Consider the following 22,027-nt stretch of genomic DNA (forward strand, 5'->3'; position numbering starts at 1 on the left):
ATGACGCTCTGGGTACCTTTCTGAGCATCAGTTTTTTACCATTCCGTCACAACTTCTAAAATGCATAGTGTCTTTTCAAAATAAACTTCAATTCAACTTTTAAGAAAAGAGACATTTAACTGTCAGACAACTACATTCCTAAAGTAAATTTGCAACATTTATCAGCTGTAAGGAGGTCAGAGTCCTCCCAGCCTCCCAAAGTGAGTCAAGATTCAAGCTTTTGAAATCATAGTTGAGGAAGCCACAATAAATGTCTGGCTTAAGCACTGAGCTGGTTAGCTTGCTTCCTATTTGAATAGTATATTACGTTTAACTTTTGAAAAGTTATCTTTTGGAACTTATAGTGGTGGCCTCCAAAATCATCTTCTCAGCTGTTGAGTGTAACCGGTAAATAATTGTGTGTAATTATTGGCAAAGCAAGTTGCAGTAAAAATGTTTTTCTTAACCGAGTACCTCCCACACAGTCTTTCACACAGTTCAACAATAGTGACATGAGATGCTCTGCACTTGGAAATAAAGTGCTGTGTGCTGCCTGAGCTTAATTGGTATATGGTCCGCTACCTTGTCTGAAGTAACACGTCAGCAGCACAACAGCAGCAGCTGCTGTCCCGTGTCTCTCTCTGACTCTACTCTGGATGGGTTCAGATCTAATCCTGCTGTGCACTCGAGATGTGTTTGACAAAGCTCACACCCCAATATCCAAGCATATGTGATGGAAAAAAAATAATGCTGAAAGAACTGTAAAATGTCCAGGTGTGTAGTTGTGCAGCTGTGCTGGTCCAATTGCAATTGCAGTGGAACTGACGTTCCATCATATGGAAGACGGGAAAAGTTGCAACCACAAAATCCACTTTAAAACCTAGTTTAAAATCCTGGTCTGTAGTGGACTTCTGCCCTGTAGCCGCTTCCAAGCTGCATTTTGACTTGTCCAGCGCTGTATTAGTTTTAGCAGAGAATAAACTTATTGGCTGTACATTACTGGTGAGTAAAACTGCAAATAACAACCAACTAATATTCTAACTGCATGGACTTCACCTTAAAAAAAGGGAGCAAAATGGATTCAAAATAATAGCATCCACAGGAAGCTTGTTATTAAAAGTGCTCTTTACGAAATGCAGACAAAGACAAGATATTTAATTAATTTAATTTTCTTCTCAAACATACATAACTCAATATAAATTTAAATTGCAAATAGTCTTCAAATCATTAGCACTAACAGGGTTTTCGTTCCCTGCGGAATACTGTTTAGAAAGTTTTACAATAACCGAAGAAAAGGTCAATTCATTGTTTGACGTTTGTGCTTGGAGCAGATTTCCCCCTTGTTAATGTCTTAGCATGAAGTAACTTGAAAATGTCGCGGGAAATTGAAGTGATTGCAGAAATAAATTCAAATCCAAAGTTGACTGCATGGATGTTACAATAATTTCATCAAATTTGTTCACCCAGATTCTAATTAGTCATCAGTGAGTGAGAACACTTCAAACAAAGTTTAATAATAACCGGCAACAGCTGTAATCTGTTATAACATCATCATTTAATATCAATGTATCTACAAAATCTGGACTGACACCACTGTATTCTTGTCTTCATGGAAAGTACACAGTCACTGAAGCAAAGAAACATATAAAAGTTACAAACAAACAGACTTAACCATTTTTACCATAAAATGTCAATTATTTTGGTGTTGGTACTTACAGTATAAATGGGCAGGGTCATATTGAAACAGGATGGTTCAACTTTATTATATTTGAATTTTTACTGTTGGATTTGTTGTCAAATAGTTTTTTTTTTTTTTTTGTCAAACAGTTGTGCATTTTCCCGCTGGTGCATTCTTTATCATTTAGCACTGAAGGTAGTTGCCACGAAACAGAAGCAAAAACAGCTAGAGGAGTACATTCTTCAGCTGTCCACAGCGGGTTCTCTCCCGTTTTACCATACAGTTTGATAATCCACAGAGAGCCAGTGTCATCGTCACCACAATGGGGCCCCATTCTGATGTCCAGAAGTTGAGGACAGTCAAAATCTCCCTTCAGAGCAGCTGTTAACTGCACAACTTGGTGGTCTCATAATCCATCGCATTGGGCAGACGTGAGCTGAAGGCCTGTAAGGAGGCGTGGATGCGGACGACGTCACTGGCAGTAAGTTTCAGACGGTGTCGTAGAAGACAAGCAAACAGGTCCAACCGCTGTTGTCCCGTAGGGGACAGCCGGTTCACGCGGTCTCGTATTTCCAAGAGCTGAAGCATGGCGGTGTCCTGCGACCCCTGGGTGTACGGGTAGTCCAGCTGCAGAATCAAGTCGCGGATCGCCTCCGGGTCAAAGTGCATGCTGTAGCCAAAGACCTGGATGCTGTTGATCTTCATGTAGCCCAGGTTCCGAGCAGGGTCCGTCACTTCTAAAGGCTCGTAGTATATGCTGTCATTGGCTCCGTCTTGAGTCTTTATCCTGCTGCGAAGGTAGATGTGGATGGTTTCAAAGAAGGTTTTCCACTTGTTGCCCAGCGTCAGAGTCCAGTTATAGCACTCAAAGGGTAGGTCCAGCTTGGTGGCCTGCCAATCTGGAAAATTGTTCTCATTCACAGGGATGAACCAGCTCTCCGAGTGGCTCCCCCCAAATGGGTTGATGTAGAGAGTGAGGACGGGCTCCAGGGTGCTATTCTTGGTAAGGCAGATCTGAAGGGATACTCCAAGCAGCATGTGGACCATGTTGGACTTGTACTTGTTGCTCTTCAGCGTCAGAAGCATCCTTTTTCTCCACGAAGGGTCAAACCAGCTGTTTAGTCGCATATCATTGCTGATGAAGATCGCGTGGACCTGTCGGACACACAGATGAAGGCAGTGTAGATGTACAGCACCACACATTGAGATCGCATTGAGTACATTCATGAAGTGTAACATTTGAACTTTATTAAGCTAAAAAGCCAGATCACAATTAATTGTTTAAGTTTCAATAATTCGCTTTGCAATAGTCCAACATTGAGTTATTTTCAAGGAAAGGATGATTTGCTAATAAAGGAAACTAATGAAAGCAAAAGCTTATTGAAACATGCCGTCCTGGTCTCCCAATGCACACATGGGCTAAGATGGAAGCACAATTATGTTGATGAACATTCAAAAGGTAGGCTTGGTCATTCTTTGAAGAAATGTTTCAATTACCATTACATCCTGAATCAAAGGACAAAAAAATAAAATGATAAAAATGAATGAATGAAATGTGTATTTTATATATATACAAATGCAAAATGTGTCCAAACTTGTATGTACTGTATAGGTAATCATTCCATTTATCAACTCGTACTGCACTAGGCAACATACAACACACACTAAATAGTTTTTCCTTCTTCCACATCCAGTACCCTTCCAGATGGTTCTTTAAAATAAACTCAACCTACTGAGGATCTACCATTTCCAAGCTCAAGAAAGAAACTTTCAGCCAAACGATTTTTTTAGTTATATCAAATATTATGTTGAGTCAAAGTTTTATTGTATGAAACACATCCCGCCAGGTGTTGTCAAAAAATTCTTGTGTAGCATTAAAATAAATCTGTACTAACCGTATTCATCCTCGATACTTTGTAATACTGAGTGGCTCCCACGAGTGAGTAAATCCTCCCCTAGATACTGCTTTGAAACACGGCCCGGCTCTCCTCATACATTAAACAAAAGGCCAAAAGAAATGTGTACCTCTAGCCTGCGGTCACTTCTCTGCAGTAGGTAGCCCAGCTCCAAATCCTGAAGGTCCATCTCGAATCCCAGGTAGTTCTCTGTAGAATCCGCCACCATGGACCTGCAGGCCCCTTGCGTCAGAGAGAAGCCCGGGTTGCAGCTCCCGCAGCGGGTGTGGTTGTCCGTCGCGCACGCCGCGCAGGCCGCGCCCTCCCCGACGGAGCAGGGCGGCGGCAGTTGACAGGGGCTGTGGTCGTATCGGCAGCTGCAGCTCCGCAGCTCCTCGGAGAAAGCCCCAAGTTGGTTGTTCTCTGAGCAATACAGGAGAGACTGCAGGTGACTCAGCCAGTAAGACTGAGGCCTGCTCCAGAAAGGCAGCAGAGAGACAAAAGAGAGAGAGATTATTGAACAGGGCTTATAGGGTGACATGGTGATACATTAAGAGCAATGCATCCAGCTCGCAGACCGCTCTGTCAGTCTGAATCTGAATATCTTGCCAACTTTACCGAACTATGGAGGAGCCTGCGCATATCTTGTATATCACATTCACTACAACCTCATTTTTTCAAAAAGTCGATCCATATTGAAAGTTGGCAAGATATTCACAGATTCTGAATTTCTCCCCGGTATTTTACAAATACGGACCGGTCTGCGACCTGGACGCATTGCTCTTCATGTGCCGGTAATGATGGTAAATGATGGTTGTAGCTGGTTGTCATCTACGGTCCACTACGATTTATCTCATAATTTCAAATTTCTATCCCCTTTCTTTAGTGCGGAAATGGGCTTCTATAGTTGTGTGAATGCATCACTCCAGCCAATCCAAAGTCGGGGTTTGTAACCAATCAGGTGTACCGACCATGGTGACTGGCTCCGCCCCCTTACTGTAAAAAAGAAAAAAGAGAGCGCGTAGAAAACTCCTTCGAGCGCGAGCAGAGACTAACCTCGCGAGCGAGGAAGTTCACGCTCCGCGAGCGAGCAAATATCTCGCGCGAGATGGGCTTTTTCTCACGGATGTTTGTTTTACGCGCGCGCATCAACCTGATTTGCGCTCTCGAATTTTGACAGTGATTTGCCGCCATATAAGAGATTGTAGGGAAGTGGTGAAATATCATGAAGTGCCCATTGAGTGTTGCTTACATATGCAGAGAGATATTGGCGTTTTGAAAAGGACCAGAAATTTATCCTCCATCAGTTTGTGACTCAAACATTAGAAGTGCACTCCAGCCTTAAGCTTTCCGACTCTCGGAGATGCATTAAATTCCCCCACGTGGGCCTGAGTCTGATTACAGTCTGTAGCACTTTCTTGACTGATCCATTTGTGCTGCTCATCCTCTTTGCTAGCTGAAGAGAAGGGCTGCGCGGTGCATACCGCTGGCTTTCCTTTCACAAAAAAAAGAAGCCTTTTTCTTTGATGAGGGTTTATTGTGGTAAACTTTATGCTAATCTGAAAATGTTTGCCGGATTACATTTGGGGCATACTTCCTCTCTATCCCAATCTCATTGTGTTTGGCAGTTGGAAGCAGCTTTAGGTAAAGAAAATCACTGATTTGAATATCAAAACCCCCTTATGGAAAAAAAAAAAGCGTTCATGGGAAATGATGTGAAAGGGTTCTTCCTTTCCGTCACGCTCCACCTGTAGGCGAGGCCTTTCACCTCCGACAGCTTCAGCTGAGCAAAGCAGTCTCCAAGACAAGACTGCAGCTGTATTGTTGTTAGGTCCCTGGTGAGATTACAGCTATCCTGCTCCCTGCAACCCTTTCTCCTCTACGGAGATGCGTTTGAAGTTTCTGCGCCACTTTAAAAAGTAGCAGAGAAACAAGTTGAGCTACACCTACTGTTGTGATTATCATATTGCGATTCAGCTTTCGGTCTTTTAATTCTTATTTTATAAAATGTCTAATATAAGTTTCCTTCTCCTCTTCCATCCACCATTGTTAACTGTGCATTAGATAAAATGTAATCATTACGCAAATCATCGTCAACATGTTATTCATTACCGTTGTTACCGCTCATCATTTTCTTGGCAGACTCCCATTCATCTTCTGTCAGAGGTACTGTATGCACGCTATTTACAATAGCAAATGTGCCAAACCAGTCGATTTGCAAATGAAAACCATGTGGACAATGCTGATTAAGAAAAGAGTGCTGTCATCATGTCTTTGCCTTCTGGCAAGTTTTCCTCGGTGTGAATGCGCGTACTGTACAGTAATTGAAACAGTGTGAGGCTGCAAGAATGAAATTGGTCAGATCTACTGAATCCCTTGGCTAGTTAATTAAAAAGCTATTCAACATTTGAGACGATTGTACTCTCTCTTAGTAGTAAAGCCACGATGTGAGGAGCAGCATATAAAAAAAATCCGGCTGTTTGAAGCCCACGCACAAGAAAGGAATTTTCTCACTAGTGAAAATCATTTAAATGACAATGTGCATCAGTATGCCTAACGGCAAAAGTTCATGCAAGTGTGCTGTGCAACTCTGTGATTACCCGCCTAATAAAAGCCAATCTGACTGCTACTTAGACGGCCTTATTTGCTCATAATTGTCAGCGCAGAGAAAAAGTAGGCCCCAGGACACAAAATAAATCACAAATCTCTCATCTATCTCAAGTGCCTCAAACATGATGTTAAATGAAGGGTGAGGTTTTTTTTTTTCGAGAGCCACCGTTCATCTCCTGAACAAATATTCCCTCATCAATCTCCTTCCACTGAATATGGACGTTTTTGTGGAGAGAGAAAAGTAAAAGGAACGCTGCCCTCCTTCACGCGGCGTTTGTAAGACAAATACTGCCTGGATGAGAGTGAGGATGCTCCCACTCTTTTTCCTGGCAAGTGGGTGGGAATATCAGCTGCATTGATCTGTGATTAATGTTGTGAAGAGGATGACGGAGAAGAGAAAGAAGAAGAGAAGAAATCGAGAGAGCGACTGGACATTGAATAGGTCGCTGGCTTTATTTATGTGTTATGGTCTCTAGCATCAGTGCCATTACTCTGTAAACTCAGTTCAATCTGAGAGTAGTGTAAACGACAGTAATGGTTGGATTCATCACCTTTGACAATCAGCCCTTCAGAAGGAGGAGGCAACCGGGGGGAAAAATCAATCTTATTTCGGTCTTAAAACATAACCTTGAAATTTCTGAAACTGACCTCACCAGCATTGGCCAAACACTTAAACTCATCTATGGGCTCGTGTCTTTTTACTGACAAGCGGTCTCTTGCGAAATTGTGAAAAAAGTGTCCTCGCTCAGCACCACAGGCTGAGGAAACTAGAATTTCTTTTCTTTGTGGCCATGAAACCAATGCATGCTTCAGAGGGGTTTCATGGGGACAAAGTGAAATAAAAATGAAAAGATTCCATGAAGATTTCTCAGCCAAATACATTTTTGATGGAGAAGTTGAAGATTTATGTTAGAGCACCGATGTAAGCAAAGTAAGCCTGGTATACGGCTACTTATGTAGACACATTTGCATGTATGAAAAGAAGTCTCTTGCAGTCAAATCGGCAGGTTGTTTTGCATTTTCAGGAGGATGTTATACAAAAGAGATGTACGGTATGTCACTAGATTACCGTATAAAGAGAACTACATTACAGGAAGGCATGTTTGCTGCTGAAGGGTTACATAGGACTCATCAAAGACATGCGATTTGTGTTCCAGCGGCCGGTCTCACCGTTTTCCTGGTAGGTGCACTTGGGGCTGTCGATGACATCTTTTGCTGAGACTGAAGAGCTTGAAGATGACTCTCTGCGCTCGACTGGCGAGGAGCCGCATGCTGTTCTCCAACTGCTCGTACCGCCACTGGAACAAGTTGTCCATCGACCATAAGTGTTGGAGGCCTGACACGTTCAGAAAGTAGTTCTGGGGGAGCCTCGCGTAGAATGCCTTGAATTCATCTGTAACCACAGACAAGACACGGCGACATCTTAACATTTCGTCAATAAAACAGCTTTGGCATGTTTATTCTCATGAGTATTCTCTGTATCAAGTACCGAGACTTTATGAAGTTGCCAAATAAACTTTCAGAATTCCTTCAATGGTTTTACATTTAACATTTATATCTGCAGTACACTTGAGCAACATTAAAGAGCCCGAAAGTTCATATTCTTCTGATAAATTGTAGCATTGAATCTAGAAAGTGTAGTGTACATTCTGACTGATGAGAGTTAATGCAAAGACAGTGTGATAGCCCGGTGACTCCACCTAAATGCAATTATTTGGTTTCAATAATTAACATGAGTATGTATTTTATTACCCGTTACACCCCCTGACTTAATTCTGCCTCTTTAGAGTGGAGAGCTCTCTTTGTGTTTCAGGCCTGTCGCACCCAGCTTCAGTTCCGTAAATCCAAACCGGAGACTCATCAAGCAATCAGCAGAGAAATGTGGATTTTCGTGATGATTTGCTGGTTTGTTGATGGTAGCCAGCCGGGATAATCATTGGAGAAGTTTTGTCATTCTTGTTTTCTCCTGTTTTGTGGCTAGTTGGGGATTTCAGTGGTATTTCTGTCGGTCAGCTGAACCCGTAACTTTCTTGTTCACGTGGCCGTTTTGTTTTGGCTTTTGGCCTTGAATACCCCGATGTCACAGCTTTCGTTTTGTTACACCTTTTTGCCAACGTAATCTAGCACTTGTTGTGTTACATCCCGTGTACCCGAAAAATAGGCCATAAGTTAATTGGGAGCTGGTCCAAGATTTGTATCTGGGACCCCTTGCGTGGCATGAAGTAGATTTAATCAAACATACACATCTCTTAATTCATGATAATACAACTGGATGCGGATATGGCCGTGCAAATCTTACATTTTTGCACCAATTAAGGTGTATTGAGTATAAATACAAAAAATGTTTGTGTATATTAATACATTGCCAGTAAAAGTGGGTTGCTATAAAAGACAGCAGGTACAGCAGTTATTTTCCACTGTTGTAGTCGAAAGATGGCTGTATTTTTCAATGGCTTTTGAAATTGGACATCCCTTGGCAACCTGTTCTATTTTGATGTATCAAGTGCCTTAAATTCGGCATGTAGTGCCTTAAAAAGTCAGCTCACACACACCCTTTGGATAGTGCTTGGTAAGGCACAAAGGTAAACTCCAGATTGACACTATAGATGATAAGAAGTGATTATATATAGGCTACACACACGCACACACACACACTTCGAAAAATGTGTAATATATATTGATGGATGCAGTTTTGTCATCTTCATGTCATCGTCTTCTCCTAAACGACACATATAAGCCCTGCCTAAAAAATAAAAAACATAACTGTTTAGACTTCTGATTCTGTCAAGTCCTGTTTTGGCTCCACTTGGTCAAAGGTCTACAACAACATTGGTATTAGGGAGAATTGCCTGTTTGACCTTGTATTTCTTTTTTTTTTTGAATTTCTGGCATTTGTGTTATGGCCCTCGGGGAAGGACGCATTTATGACACTTGTAGTCGTCTTCATTCTGAGCACGCTTCTGCCCTCACTTCACAGCAACCTATTAAAACATAAACTTTAAAAGTAATTGCACTTAGGGATACTCCAGCCAAATCTGAAGAGTGGAGGAAAAAAAGAAGACTATTTGGATTTCACCTGAGTAATAATCACTAAGACAGGGTGACCGAGTACAGAAATAATAACCAAACATTATGCTAAGAGCTTCCGCTGAAACGCTGTTTCCCCGGTGATGTGAAAAGGTGGTCTGGCAATAAATGGCTTTCATTCTTGATTAATCTGCTGCAGACATTGTAAACTACCGATCTTTCTTTTTTTATTATTCGGCCCTGTTGCACTGTTAATTTCCTTCATGCAGATAGTGTTCCAGGACAGGATTCACAACCAGCTATCATAGATCCCCTATGAATCATAGAATAGGGAGGAATAGATTTAACGGTGCGGGTAAATGTTGAATTCATCGTCCCTCCCTCTAATGATTTATTTTCTAAAAGTTAGATTTTCTCTCCATGAGGTGGTCAATATGAGAAAACATAATCTATAATTTTCTCGACGTGTATCGTACCGGATTCCTCAAACTCTTGATATAGCGTTCCCCATGTCTCTGTGATCCGTTCCAGGCTCTCCTCCATGGCTTGGATGTCCATATAGGGGCAGTTGCACTCCGGAAACTTGCGGTCACAATGGCACCAGCAGTCATTGTCCTTGCAGAAAAATTCACCCTCTCCATTGCAGGCAATGTAGCTCAAAGCAGCCTGCACAAAGCTTTCTTTCAAGTAGTCTGGGAGGATCACCTGCAAGCCTGTGAACAAACAATGAAAGTATAGTAGTAATTTAATTGGGCTGAGCATACTCACTTTAAACAATCTGTAAATCCGATGTTCATCCCATGTGCATAAACTTTTCAGGTTAATTTAAAATGAAAATCCCCAAAGTGGTGAAAAACGGACAAACCTTGCAGCTGGACTTTATTTTCAGGGCTCTGAACCAGCACAGAGCTTACAGAGTCGAGGTTGTCATAGTTACTGCATCCAAGAGGACCAGTGCGAGTCTCTGTCACCTGGGCAACAACAAATGAAAGATGATTTATATCTCGTTATTTTGAAGGTGACTAAAATGTGCCTTTGTAACATAATCGGTGTCCTGTCTAAAAAGTTTTTTCTACATAATGCATTGAACTTGTGAATGTGATAGAATGTAAACCTGGGATGAGCTTATTTACCAGTTAACCCAGTGAGTGGGTGTAGGAGTGCTTCCCTGAAGTCATTTATGTGAAGTAATTCTACACGTTTCCTATTTTCTTTAGTCACTGATTTGAGACATTTTGATTGACCGTTGCCTCAAAAGCAGCTCCAGCAAAGCATTCTATTCGACTTAATTTGCAAGAGAGCAACGCTCTCCTTTTTCTTCGCAGTGACACGGGGCTGAGCATCTTACTGATTCTCATTTTTCTCTCTTTGTGGTTCTAGGATATTTTGTCCAGCAATTTGTCCTGGTCAGGCCTGTTCGGAGGACAGTTGTTGTAAAGTGACAGATGTGGCGAGACAATGAGGATGAGGCGATCAGTAAAACAATCAGAGGGCGGATGGGCTTAGGAACCGCAGATGGATAGATACTTTATTGATCCCTCAAGAGGGAAATTTTGGTATCACAGCAGCATGTACAGGGAAGAAAATAGAATAAAAAGATACACATTATATATAATATAATAAGATAGAAATATTAAATTAAATTAAATAAAAGGCCGGTGGAAAGGGGAAGAGAAAAGTCAGTGTGGGACTCTTTAATACAAACCCTAATACAGAGGAATAAGTAAAAATAAGTATCCTCTGTGAATGAGTAAAGGAAAAGATGGACAATTCAAGTTATTCCATGACAGTGATATTTGCATCATATTATAAATCCCTTGTTTCCATCATGAGGGATTTTAATGCAGATATGAGTGTGAGGAAATGAGAAAAACACCCCGGGTTTCAAAACCACATGAAAAGTGAATCTTTTTGAGGAATCATTTGATATGCCATACGGAAAAACATTGAGTGATGAGCAAAGCATTCAATTTCCGCTTAGCATAGCAGCTAAGGTATTCACTAGTAGATACATACGAATACTCAATGGACCAAGGGGGAACACTGGCCACTACAGTGTTAAACGTATGTCACTGATTTGTTCAGCCAGCCGAGAAAAGCAAACAACAAAAACATTTCAGAGGGAGCTGAGATGTGCTCCAACTTCATGGAATGCATAAAATCAAAATGGTTTGGTGCCACTAAATGCCAGTTGACACAATTACAGGGCTTGTGTAATGAAATAATGTGCAATATCCTGTGACCTTATGCCATAGGGTTATATCCGTAGGTCAGGTCATGTTACAAGCGTACTTATTTTAGGCTGAAGAATGCCATTTTTTGAACCCCAAAAAATAATCTGTTGCCTGTCTGCCATAACTTGCTATTAAATTAACTGCGATATTACAGAAGGCGAAAATTGGCAAAGTGGGAGGAGTTATTCTTTCATTTATTGTTGCATTTACAATGTTACGTGGCTGACATTTGGAGCAATTTCACATCTGACTGGACATGAAATACGTGAAAAATATACTATAAAACAACAGATTGTTGGCCCAAAGTTGTCCAGAACTCCGTAAGTGCATTTTGGTAAGAAAGATTAAATCACTGAGCATAAAACTAATCTTTTTAAGCGGCTTGTTGTGTGGGCTGCAAGCCAAGATTCACATCTTCAAAACATTTTCTTTCAGATTTTGGGTACGTTTTGGAACAAAATAATTGGCGACTGTATTGTGGGGTTTTGATTCCAACCAATAATGAATAAATAAATACAACTGACTCACATCTGTTGTATTCTCTGAGGGGCTCCAATGTTCCTACTTTAGGAAACCTTGAGACGTTTGAAATAGAAATTATTAAAAAAAAAACAGAATACACTTTTAAACTTGAAGCTACTTTAACTCCCAAATTGACACATCACATATTTATCAAATATAGTATCAGCCTATTGGTGTCAACTTGAATGCAAGAACTATGTCTAATTTCCTTTTTGCCTCTGATTTGGTCTCCACCAGCTAAAACCACTTCGAATGTCTTCTGTTTACAATTGAAAAGTAAAGTGTATTGCTTTCCGCAGCTGCAAACAAGTTTGATGAGAACAATGACTCTAAACCACACCTTTGTGAACCAAAACCACTTAAAATAATGAGAAATGAGGCTGCAAATATGGGCTGACAAACATATATCTAACAAAGAGTCTGACTCAAAAATAGGACTTCCAATTAAAAAAAAAGAAGAAAAAAAAGACAAGTTTTATTCATAGGTGATCTGCTGCTGTGGAATATTTGAATGTGTGGGCAAAACACGTGCTGTTCAACGATGTGACTGACAAGGCATGAATCACGGGGCGTTCACTGCTGAGGGAGAACAGCAATCTGCCCGGTGGTTTAAGTGCCAGAGTAGATATACGGCATGTTGATAAACTGATGAGAAGCAGGTGAGACTAATCTGCTTGATGAGCAGATTGCAGATGGAGAGGACGGGTGAGTGTGATGAGCACAGCTGGAGGGGAGGCCACGCCCCCACCAGCAAAGGCAAAAGTGCAGACTATCACGAAAAGCAGTCGAGAGACGCCAAACTGTAGGCCATTGCTTGGCCGTGATGATGACATAATACGCTATCACTGTGTGCAGGCAGATAAACAAGGCCGGAGTCAGGTGGGGGTATCACCAAGGATTCGCTCCATGAAATTGTAGCAAAAATGACCCTTGATACCAAAACAACTGGAGTCAATACTCGTTGTACATGCAGCTTGCTCAGGCTTGGTACTTCTTTAAGCGAGACAAAATCTCCCAAGCTATAAAAGTAACAGGATTTTCCTCCAAAAATGAGCTTAAATGTCCCCTTTTTCACGGCGCCAGCAGGGGGATCTTAGCCTGGCTTTGTCTCATTCATTTCTCCAACTTCTTTTATTTATTTTTTTTAGATTTCAGAGAGCAGTGCTTAGTTGTATCTCTTCTGATGCCGTGTGGGTCGACGCCCTGATGAAATGATGCACAAGTGTGGACCGTATCACCCCTTTGAATCCCTCTCCACCAGTGATGGAGGTGAATCATACCCCCTTTCTACTTCCCACCTGACAGTCACGCCAGATGACTTCCTTTGGAGCATGAAAGCACACTCTCTATTATTCTCTTTCTCTCTGTAGCTACAGGAAAAAAAGTATTCCCAAGAAATGAAAACGGACAAAAGTATATGCCTGTGCTCCTCTGATGCACCCACGTTAACGGCTAAAGAAATACCAAACCTTCCCTGAAAGCCATGTAGTGAGAGGACAGAGCTTTGATATAAGTACAGGAAGTCCGATTCATGTTCTGCTACAACAGAGGACGCTACACTTCACAAGCAAACTACCGCTGTGCTCTGAGGGGGAAAAAAAAAAGGCAGAAAGGAGGGTCATCCTCCACTCCGTGGCCCTATTAATCCCATACTGCCTCAAGGTGACAACTGGAGGCAGAAACCTGTCACGTGCCGTTTCTTACAAGATTCATTTATCTTCCCCTCACCATATGCACTCATCACCCATCTTCCTCCAGACTAGAAGTGCTCGCGGTAGCTGGAGATCATATCTCATCACAAGCAGCCTGATAGAAAACCATTATCTATTTTAGTGGCGTTTTCATAAAATAAAAAAAAGGTAATCATTCCCATCTTGCTTTTTTTTATGACTTATCCTATTTGCATATGACACCTGGAAGTAACAAACATTTAATATTGAAATGTACTAGAAATTAGGATCTGGGACTTGTGTGCACTGCGCATAGAGATTAATTGGTGTATGTCATTTTAAAACGTTGCTATGGAATTTAACCCCCTGTGACATTGCATGGCGATTACAAAAATATACCCCTCATACTGGGCATCACGCGTCAATTCATGCTCATTACTTCCATGCAGTCGTTTCAAAAGAAATTTCTGTCATCACAGAAAACAGCTTTAATTTTAATTAGTTCTAGGATACAATTGACGTATGTTTATAATATTGAAAAGGTTAAGAAAATACCTATACATAGGTAGGCCTATGTATTTCAAGGCTATATTCATCCATTACAGTAGTGTTTGATATGTATCATTTTGTTAGTTGATTGGAGGCCTTTCTTGATATTTGATTTGCGTGTACATATAATGTATCTATAATTAGCCACTAAAAATTATATTGCAGTTTAGTCATTGTAATTTTGGGCAGAATTCCCAGTGAACGTGTAAAACTAAATTTGGTGCATTACTGCACCATGGTTTTTCCCCACACACTGCTGTTTTTGATAATTATTATTTTATTATGTTGATTGTACGTATGGGACAAAATATCAAATTCCATAACTAGTGATTTGCCTTGATAGGAAGCTTCTCTGGGCAGATTCCCATGCTAGCGTTTCCAGTTGGCAGTGAGAGGCAAATCTTAAATCCCCCAGAAATTATGTACTGTGATTTAATGCCGGCTCGTGTTGACAACCATAGCCGGTTTGCAGCCTTACAACAAATTATTTTAAAAAAAGAGGCAGTGAATAGAGTTCTTCCTCTCCGCTGCTGAAGAAAAGAGAATCTCTGACGGTCATCGTGGTCTAACCTACTTCAATTATACTCTTTCCCTAATTTTTTAGAAAAGGAACATGATCTTACTGGGAAAGGGTAAAAGAAGGATAACAATTTCCTGAATTAGTACATAAACAAAGGCAAACTGTTTTCATTATGTTGTTTAATAAAATTTGAGAGAAAATGCTGTAGGAAGAACAGCATTCAGTGGAAACCGTAATCTTACAAGATTACCAGCCTTCTAGCTTTTTAATAATATTGGGTTTGGGCTGACTGAAGATTTTGAAGAGGATTTGAATCTTTTAATAATCAATGAATTGGTGTGTGAAATGTGCCCCAAGAACTCCAAAACGGAGGCAAAGAAGGCCTCACCTTAATGGCAGACGAGGCGATCTGGATGTGGTGCAGCTTGCGCAACGTGCTCTCCCTGTCGATGAAGTAGGAGGCAGCCAGCTGGTGCAGAGCTTCCAGAGTCACAGTGGAGGAGTTACTCGAGTAATCGCTCGCCTCCGCCTTCTTACTCAGTTTCCTCTTGTCAACAAATATCGTTAAGGCCTCTTCTCCTGCGACGAAACGCAACATTTAAAGAAGAAAATGACATTTCTTTTTAAAGAATATAGAGGCCGAGCTCCACGTCTCTGATAGAAAAATGAAAGAGTTAATCACGCGATGTGCTGCATCTGCCGCAAATCAATTGTCAATCAAAAAGCGAGTCAGCTGTACTGATTTTACACTTTTCTCTCAACTTTCTATTATGCTTTGAGTTTCTGCATATGGCAAATCTCTTCACGACAGCTCATGTTGACTTCATTGTTTGTTCACAATTCATTTTACACACATTTTCAAAACCTGCCACATACATGCTTCAGGAGACACACACACACAGACACACAAAATTCCAGGTTGTAAAGAGAACGTGAGCAACAAGGGGGCGTCTGAAGTTCAGACATTTGACCACGACTAGGATTAGCTTTTGTCACCCTGTAGAGCTCCAGATCGTGGCAATCAACTCTCCATCGGTCTGGGGGCCACAGTGCAGTGCCCTCTTTCTTTAAGAGTACCCAAGACACTGCAGATCATATTCCTCATCATAATGCAGTGTTAATGACTCGGGGCCATTTTCCTGCCCGATTCTTTTCTTGCTCAGCGGCTGAGGGGCAACTTCTTTTATATATCAATGTATTTATTCATTTCATTAGGTCCATATGTTACTGAGCGGAGCAGCCATCCATTCAGAAGCACAGAGGCATTTCTCTGGCAATAATCCAAGGTAAACTCCTCATTCTCCTCTCTTCATACCACTAAGTGCTGGCTGAGAGCCAGCGTTTGGGCTGCATCGGCTCAGGCAGCTGGCAGCGTTGCATTCAATGCAGCCACTCACAATCGTGACCTTTTTCCAAGCAAGAAATCAGGTCTAAAATAATTGACAAGTGTTGCTCTGTAAAAGCAAATTGGTTACACAAGACTTGCAGGACATCTCTGCCATTTTTTTTTCTTTACCATTAATGCTTCTCATCAAACTCCAGGAAAGCAAAAGGGGGTGACTGACTGGTTAGAGTACACCGGCTTTTATTACAAGTATTCATACTGTACACCTCTTAAGAGCCATTTATGTGCTGCCAGGGGCAAACTATTATGCTGTGATGTGTTATTTAGTTACTTACTGTGACTGTGTCCATCTGTTTTCATATGCAATCCCCCAGGGAGCAGACTCTAAAAGCTTTTATCAACACACGTACTTCACTGAAGCCTACATCATCTCAGAGAAAAGTCATTCCTAAAAAGCACCTCTCTTCTATATCATAAGAAAAAAAGTAATTGCTAAAAACACCTGTCCCAATACGGTAAAACTGCAATAGTCGACCCAATTGGCTCAATACTGGAACACAACCACACTGGTATCATCTAAATGACCGACCAGCTGAATACTATAACTGAGGATTGCATAATAACTCCTGTCAGGTGATGAGGGTGGCCATTTTAAACGGCAAAACACAGGTATTCAGGATTTCTGTGGTTTTAGAAATTGTCCTTCTGTTATTGGGAATGACAGACAAGTCCGGCTCGAAGGCAATAACTTTTTAAATAAAAACAAACACTCAAGCCACTGTTTACCTCCTAGTGTAGCTGACAACAGAAAGTGAGTCCCATACTTCCTGATCAGATTGTCAGTTATCATCTGGGTGGTGGGCCGGCGGCCCAACAATCGGATGTTCCTGATGAACTCAGGGGTCAGAGGTAACGAAGACTCTAAGAAATCTCTCCTCTCCACTGCTAAGTTGTTCACCTTCCATCTCCCAAACTCCCTAGAAAGAAGGCAAAAAAATGAAAAAGTTACTGAATTAATAGTGGAGTTTATTTACGAACCAAAAAATATTAGCTGCTTTTCATTACTTCAATCATTAACTGTATGTCATAAATAAAAAAACATAATTGGACATTGTTTGAGCACAATCATTATGCATTAAACAAACATGATAGCTGATTGTGTAGAGGACAAATTCATCTCCGGTACCTTTTCTGTTATCTCTTATAGCGAGATCATATACGCACTAAAGCTGAGTACGTAAGCAGAATAAATTGTCAGAGGAGAAAGACAGAGAAAAATGAATAGAGAGTAGTAAATTTAATTTGTAAAGTCACTCCGTGCTTTTGCAATGTAAGGGATCCCTAGAGAATGCCAACACAGGCGAAACTTAAGTGAAAGTGAATTGATGGAGGAAGAGACAGAGAGAACTAGAAGATTAGAGAAAAGACAGGGAAAAAAAGAGAAACATCCACTGACTGAAACCCAGAATCATTTGGAACTACGATTGTCACCTGGGACAGAAATGTGCTCTTACAATAAAGCTAAAAGATGTTTTCCCTTAATAGTCCATCATAGAACAGATATACATCAAAATAAATGAAGCACAAGGTGGTACAAGAGACGGACCCCATTTGCTCAAAGAGAGGATGTCTTCTGTCCTCGGGGGAGAGACAAAGTAGGATCATAACTGAATGCAGTGTGAACAAAAGATCCACTCAAATGTAAAGGCAGTTCCTTAATGTGTGTTGCTGTATATATATTTTTTTTTCATGAAGAATCAGAAATTAGCTTAACACATAAGAGAACCACCTACAGGAGAAGAAACCTGTTTAATATCTTTAACAAGAACTAAATATGCACTTGTAAAAACAAAGACACTGAAGACATAATCATCTCCGATGTCCTAAAAATGATGTTTCTGGTATGGGCCATTTCTAGATTTATGCAACATTGTTGTTGTTGTCTGCAAGCATTTCCCCTCCATCACCAATCTGGGGAGCAATGATTGTATCAACACATGTGAAGCCAGCAGATATCACAGCTGTAATTTTAACAGGAGAGGCTTCAGGACTGCAGTGCCAATTTTTATTTGCTGACTGGCACAACCCCAACATCACTTTCATATCACACTTGTATGAGAAGAAAATAAAAGTTCCTCGAAGAGCTGTCTTCTTTTTTAGAGAGCACTTTGCTGTGTTTTTTGAGTTGCAACATCCTGATGCTTTTTTAAAATAACATTTTACGTGTAGCTTGTAAGCCACAAAGGACCCACTTAGACATGATTAATTGTCTTGACCGAGGGATTGCGTTGGTCAGATTACATTGCGAGAGGAGAAAAACAAATAGAGCGTGAATTTATGTAGCAGCATTATCGGTCAAATGTTGCACTTCTCGCTCTTCAAAATAAAAGCCTGACTGTTTTAATCAGAATGGGTTGAACAACCTTAGCTGCTCATGATGGATGGAGGGAGTGTGGCCTTTTGAAAGGGTATACATCACATTAAACCAGGAGTAATGAGGAACGCTCAAACACCCAGATGTTTGATTTATACAAGGTGTAAATCCCACACACTCCACCTAAACTGCTGCCCTGAGAGGTTTTTTACAAGAAACATAAATTTCAAATTCGGTTTTCTAATCACTAAACAACCCACCGATTCACACAATATTAAGCAGAACGTGTAGGCAGGCTGCGGGAAGTAAACATAATAGTGTTAAATGGATATGTGGTACCTGCTGACCTTTTTGCTGACACTGTAGTATTTAGACAAAGCCTCTCTCTCGCGCTCTCTTGCTCAGATGCATCTAGTGTAGCTATTAATCTTCACCTTATTTCATGCCATACAAATAAATGACCTCTTCAAATGGGACACAGTGTCTCCCGAGTTGTACTTTGGGGGCTTGGAAACACTAGTTCAAAGCCACAGCACGTTCCGTATAAGCAAGCAGGGAGGGAGTGTGGGAGAAAGATGGCGGGGCAGGTACGCAAGTTGTATTTGCAAACCCCTGCTGCCGTTGGTTTCTTCAGTTATTGTTGACTGTGATAAGCTGGCCTAGTCTTATCTTAACCCCCCCCCCCCCCCCCCGATGGACCAATGGTTCGTCCTGCAGGGAGAGGAAGAAAGTAAATGGGTTTCACCACAGAGTCAACTTTAGGGGCTGCAATCCCCCTTACAAGCCGCTAAGTCATTACCATTATCAGTTGTGTTGCTCCTTCCCGCCAGGGTAACACTTTGAACGCTATCAACGCACAGTTGTGTGAGTGCTTGAACTGTCTCCTCTAAGTTAAAGGCGCCTCTTTTTCATCGAGTCTGCTTCGACTATGGTGGACAGTGACAGAGTTAATTTACTTAATTACTGTTCAGTATTGAATTTGTGTATATATTTCCACTCCATAAAAAAGATAAAAGTGCAAATGTACACTACCCTGTTAAAATGCCAGTCACAAAAAAAGGAAAAGCCGCCCCAGTGCACCGTTGGCCAGATGGCCAGTGAACCCCTGGTTGCCAAACCACGGAATTTGGCTCATGACCCCATTAAAAAAAATGAGTGGGATTATTTGTCCTGCGTCAGATGTCATCAAGTTGTTAGCACACAGAATGACTTCCCCTTCTTCTGAGATGGTTTGATCTTAAATGACGTTGAAGGCTCAAGGCAGGATCCAGAGCATTAATATTACAGCAAACAAACAAACAGCTATTGATGCATTAAGCATCAAATAATGTAATGTTATTTTTGATAAAACACCGAAGAAGGATTTTCAATGCAGATATTTTTTTTTTGGAGTTTTTAAATTCTTCTGGTGATTTTACATAAAACTAACTGAAGAAGCACAACTGCGCTTCTGTTATTTTTTGTATCCAGATATATTTTCTGGAATTAAGCCCAACCTTTCGAAAGGTTAGGAATATTGAATGATCATAGGGGATTTTCCACGGTTAAATGTTTTAATATTAAATCTTTATTCCATAAAAAAAACATGCGTTAACCAATGCAATATGTTTAGAAGATTTCAACACACTGCCTTCACCCTGCTGAGGACGGCTGCTCTCCCTTGGCAGTCTTTCCTCTGAACAGGTGGCTAAGGCAGGAGGCCCACATTGTGTTTGCAATGGGTTTGCTCCAGTGAAAATAGTCATAACACACACACACACACAAACACACAGACAAACACACAACCTCTCTCCTATTCCCCACAGAGGACTTTTTAAAATGTATTTTAAATAGAAAGGTGGTTAATCAGACCTGAAGTGCTCAAACACTGTAAATTGAAGCCCAAATCCTGATTATATTTTTCTGTCATTACACAATGTATTAAGGATTAAGCCAAGAAACGGACCATACACAAAAAGACTGGACCAGACAATCTTATTTTCTATCACAAAATCACAAAAAAAACTCATACCTGTTTCTAAACCTCAACAATGATGATTCACAGTTTAATGAATATTCCAAGGTTTCAGAGAAAGCACAATTAAAAATAAAGGGTTGTTTTTAGATGTTTGGCATTAAGTGAGCAAGGTAAGTGTGCTATGTGAGGCTGTTCATCGTTTTTTCAGTGAAAGTATTGTAAATGGATAGCACAATAAGTAAAATGCACCCAAAACATTGCATTCAGATACAGATCCATTCAGCCAAACCACCTTTTGAGGGTGGTCACGGATGTGACCATATTGAACACAGGTTTAAGAGCAAGTGCTTCTACAATAGACGTACTAGTTAGATGGAAACACATAATCAAGGTTTCCAAACCAGCGTTTGGAACAAGAGGATGTGAACAGATTTGAATCAGTTCTTATCATTCACATCATTGTAATGTAATGTAAAATCATATACAATCGGGATATTAGACACAAATAGATGCTTTTCTGCTGTGAAAAAAATGTTCATATAAACCTTTTTTTTAAGTTGCAGTGATGAATGCATTCATTTACTGTCGCTAGTTTGTGTTTCACTTTGCTCATTTTATCCAATCAATGCATCCACTTTCTGTAGAGCACCTGGTACGTTTCTTTAGAAATGCTCAAAAATGAAAATGTGTTTTGTTGATCAAAGTAACATTTATGTAAGTCACTTTTTAACAGATGTTTCTCTTCTATTATTCAAAAGAATCCGCCTCAAACTGTGAGCAGTCCATCCAATAATGAACGCTTCCCTATGACACCCACGTTTAACCTTTGGTGAGCAGTGGCAGGTATCCATTTACAAGATGGAAAGATTCATTCCCTACTTTTGTTTGTACACAAGGGCTATAGTTTAATTTAAGGACTTCTGTTGGCAGAAATAAAGTGTGGGACCCTTGGCAGGATGTTGCAGTCATCCAACTTTCTTATGAATGAACCCTATGAAATGTTTATTAGGCAGCCTCAGTGTTAGCCTCCAAAACCGTCACGTATCTCACCCCACCATGAGGGGGTATTGAAACAGAGCAATAGTTTAGCAAAACAGGAAAAAAAACGGATATTTTTTGTTGTATCCCTCCTGTTTTCTTCAGATTTCTTTCTGCAATTAAATGGGACTGAATTTAATTTAGAAAGATTTACAAGCTATTTACTTTTTAGGTTAGTTTTTCCCTTTTTTAATATCATCACTATTAATCAATGCCATATTGTGGTAATCTAGGGAGCTTTAAACACAACCTTGCAGCTGACAGAAACCTCTCAGGGGATTCTGTGATAATGCAGAGTAATAAGTACTAAGAGCTCACTAATCACTTGGCCACATGATAAGACTATTAATCTTTCCGCCCATGCAGCTCGGCTCCAACCAACGCCTGCCTTTTGCCAGAGACGGAAATATTGAAAAGCTCCAAAGCTGCAAACGATCACCAGAGCTATAAAGCATCCTCGCACCGATCCATAGATGTCAGGAACCTTGTTCGTCTCTTTCCAGAAGCCCGGCCATTATCCTCCTAAATGACGATGGTTATGATTCATGACACAATCTCCACTAATACGGTCACACGCCGACACTTCAGACTGTGTTGCTGTCATGACAAATCATCATTTTTTCCAGGTG

The 22,027-nt window shown here is 40.8% G+C and overlaps 1 protein-coding gene across 1 annotated transcript in view; it reads right to left on the bottom strand.

Moving 5' to 3' along the window:
* Positions 1–1,131: 1,131 nt before the first annotated feature.
* Positions 1,132–22,027, bottom strand: part of LOC120824136 (BMP/retinoic acid-inducible neural-specific protein 3) — a 34,658-nt gene continuing 13,762 nt past the window's right edge. The window contains exons 3-9 of the mRNA XM_078107955.1: positions 16,816–17,006; positions 15,073–15,263; positions 10,055–10,160; positions 9,666–9,902; positions 7,333–7,555; positions 3,683–4,025; positions 1,132–2,812 (exon numbers count right to left, since the gene is read on the bottom strand). Of these exons, the coding sequence (XP_077964081.1) occupies positions 2,042–2,812; positions 3,683–4,025; positions 7,333–7,555; positions 9,666–9,902; positions 10,055–10,160; positions 15,073–15,263; positions 16,816–17,006 (2,062 nt within the window). The 3' untranslated portion in view covers positions 1,132–2,041. The remainder of the gene's footprint in view (positions 2,813–3,682; positions 4,026–7,332; positions 7,556–9,665; positions 9,903–10,054; positions 10,161–15,072; positions 15,264–16,815; positions 17,007–22,027) is intronic.

The sequence above is a fragment of the Gasterosteus aculeatus genome, chromosome 8, assembly GCF_964276395.1.
Source record: "Gasterosteus aculeatus chromosome 8, fGasAcu3.hap1.1, whole genome shotgun sequence".
In the NCBI taxonomy this organism is placed as follows: Eukaryota; Metazoa; Chordata; class Actinopteri; order Perciformes; family Gasterosteidae; genus Gasterosteus; species Gasterosteus aculeatus.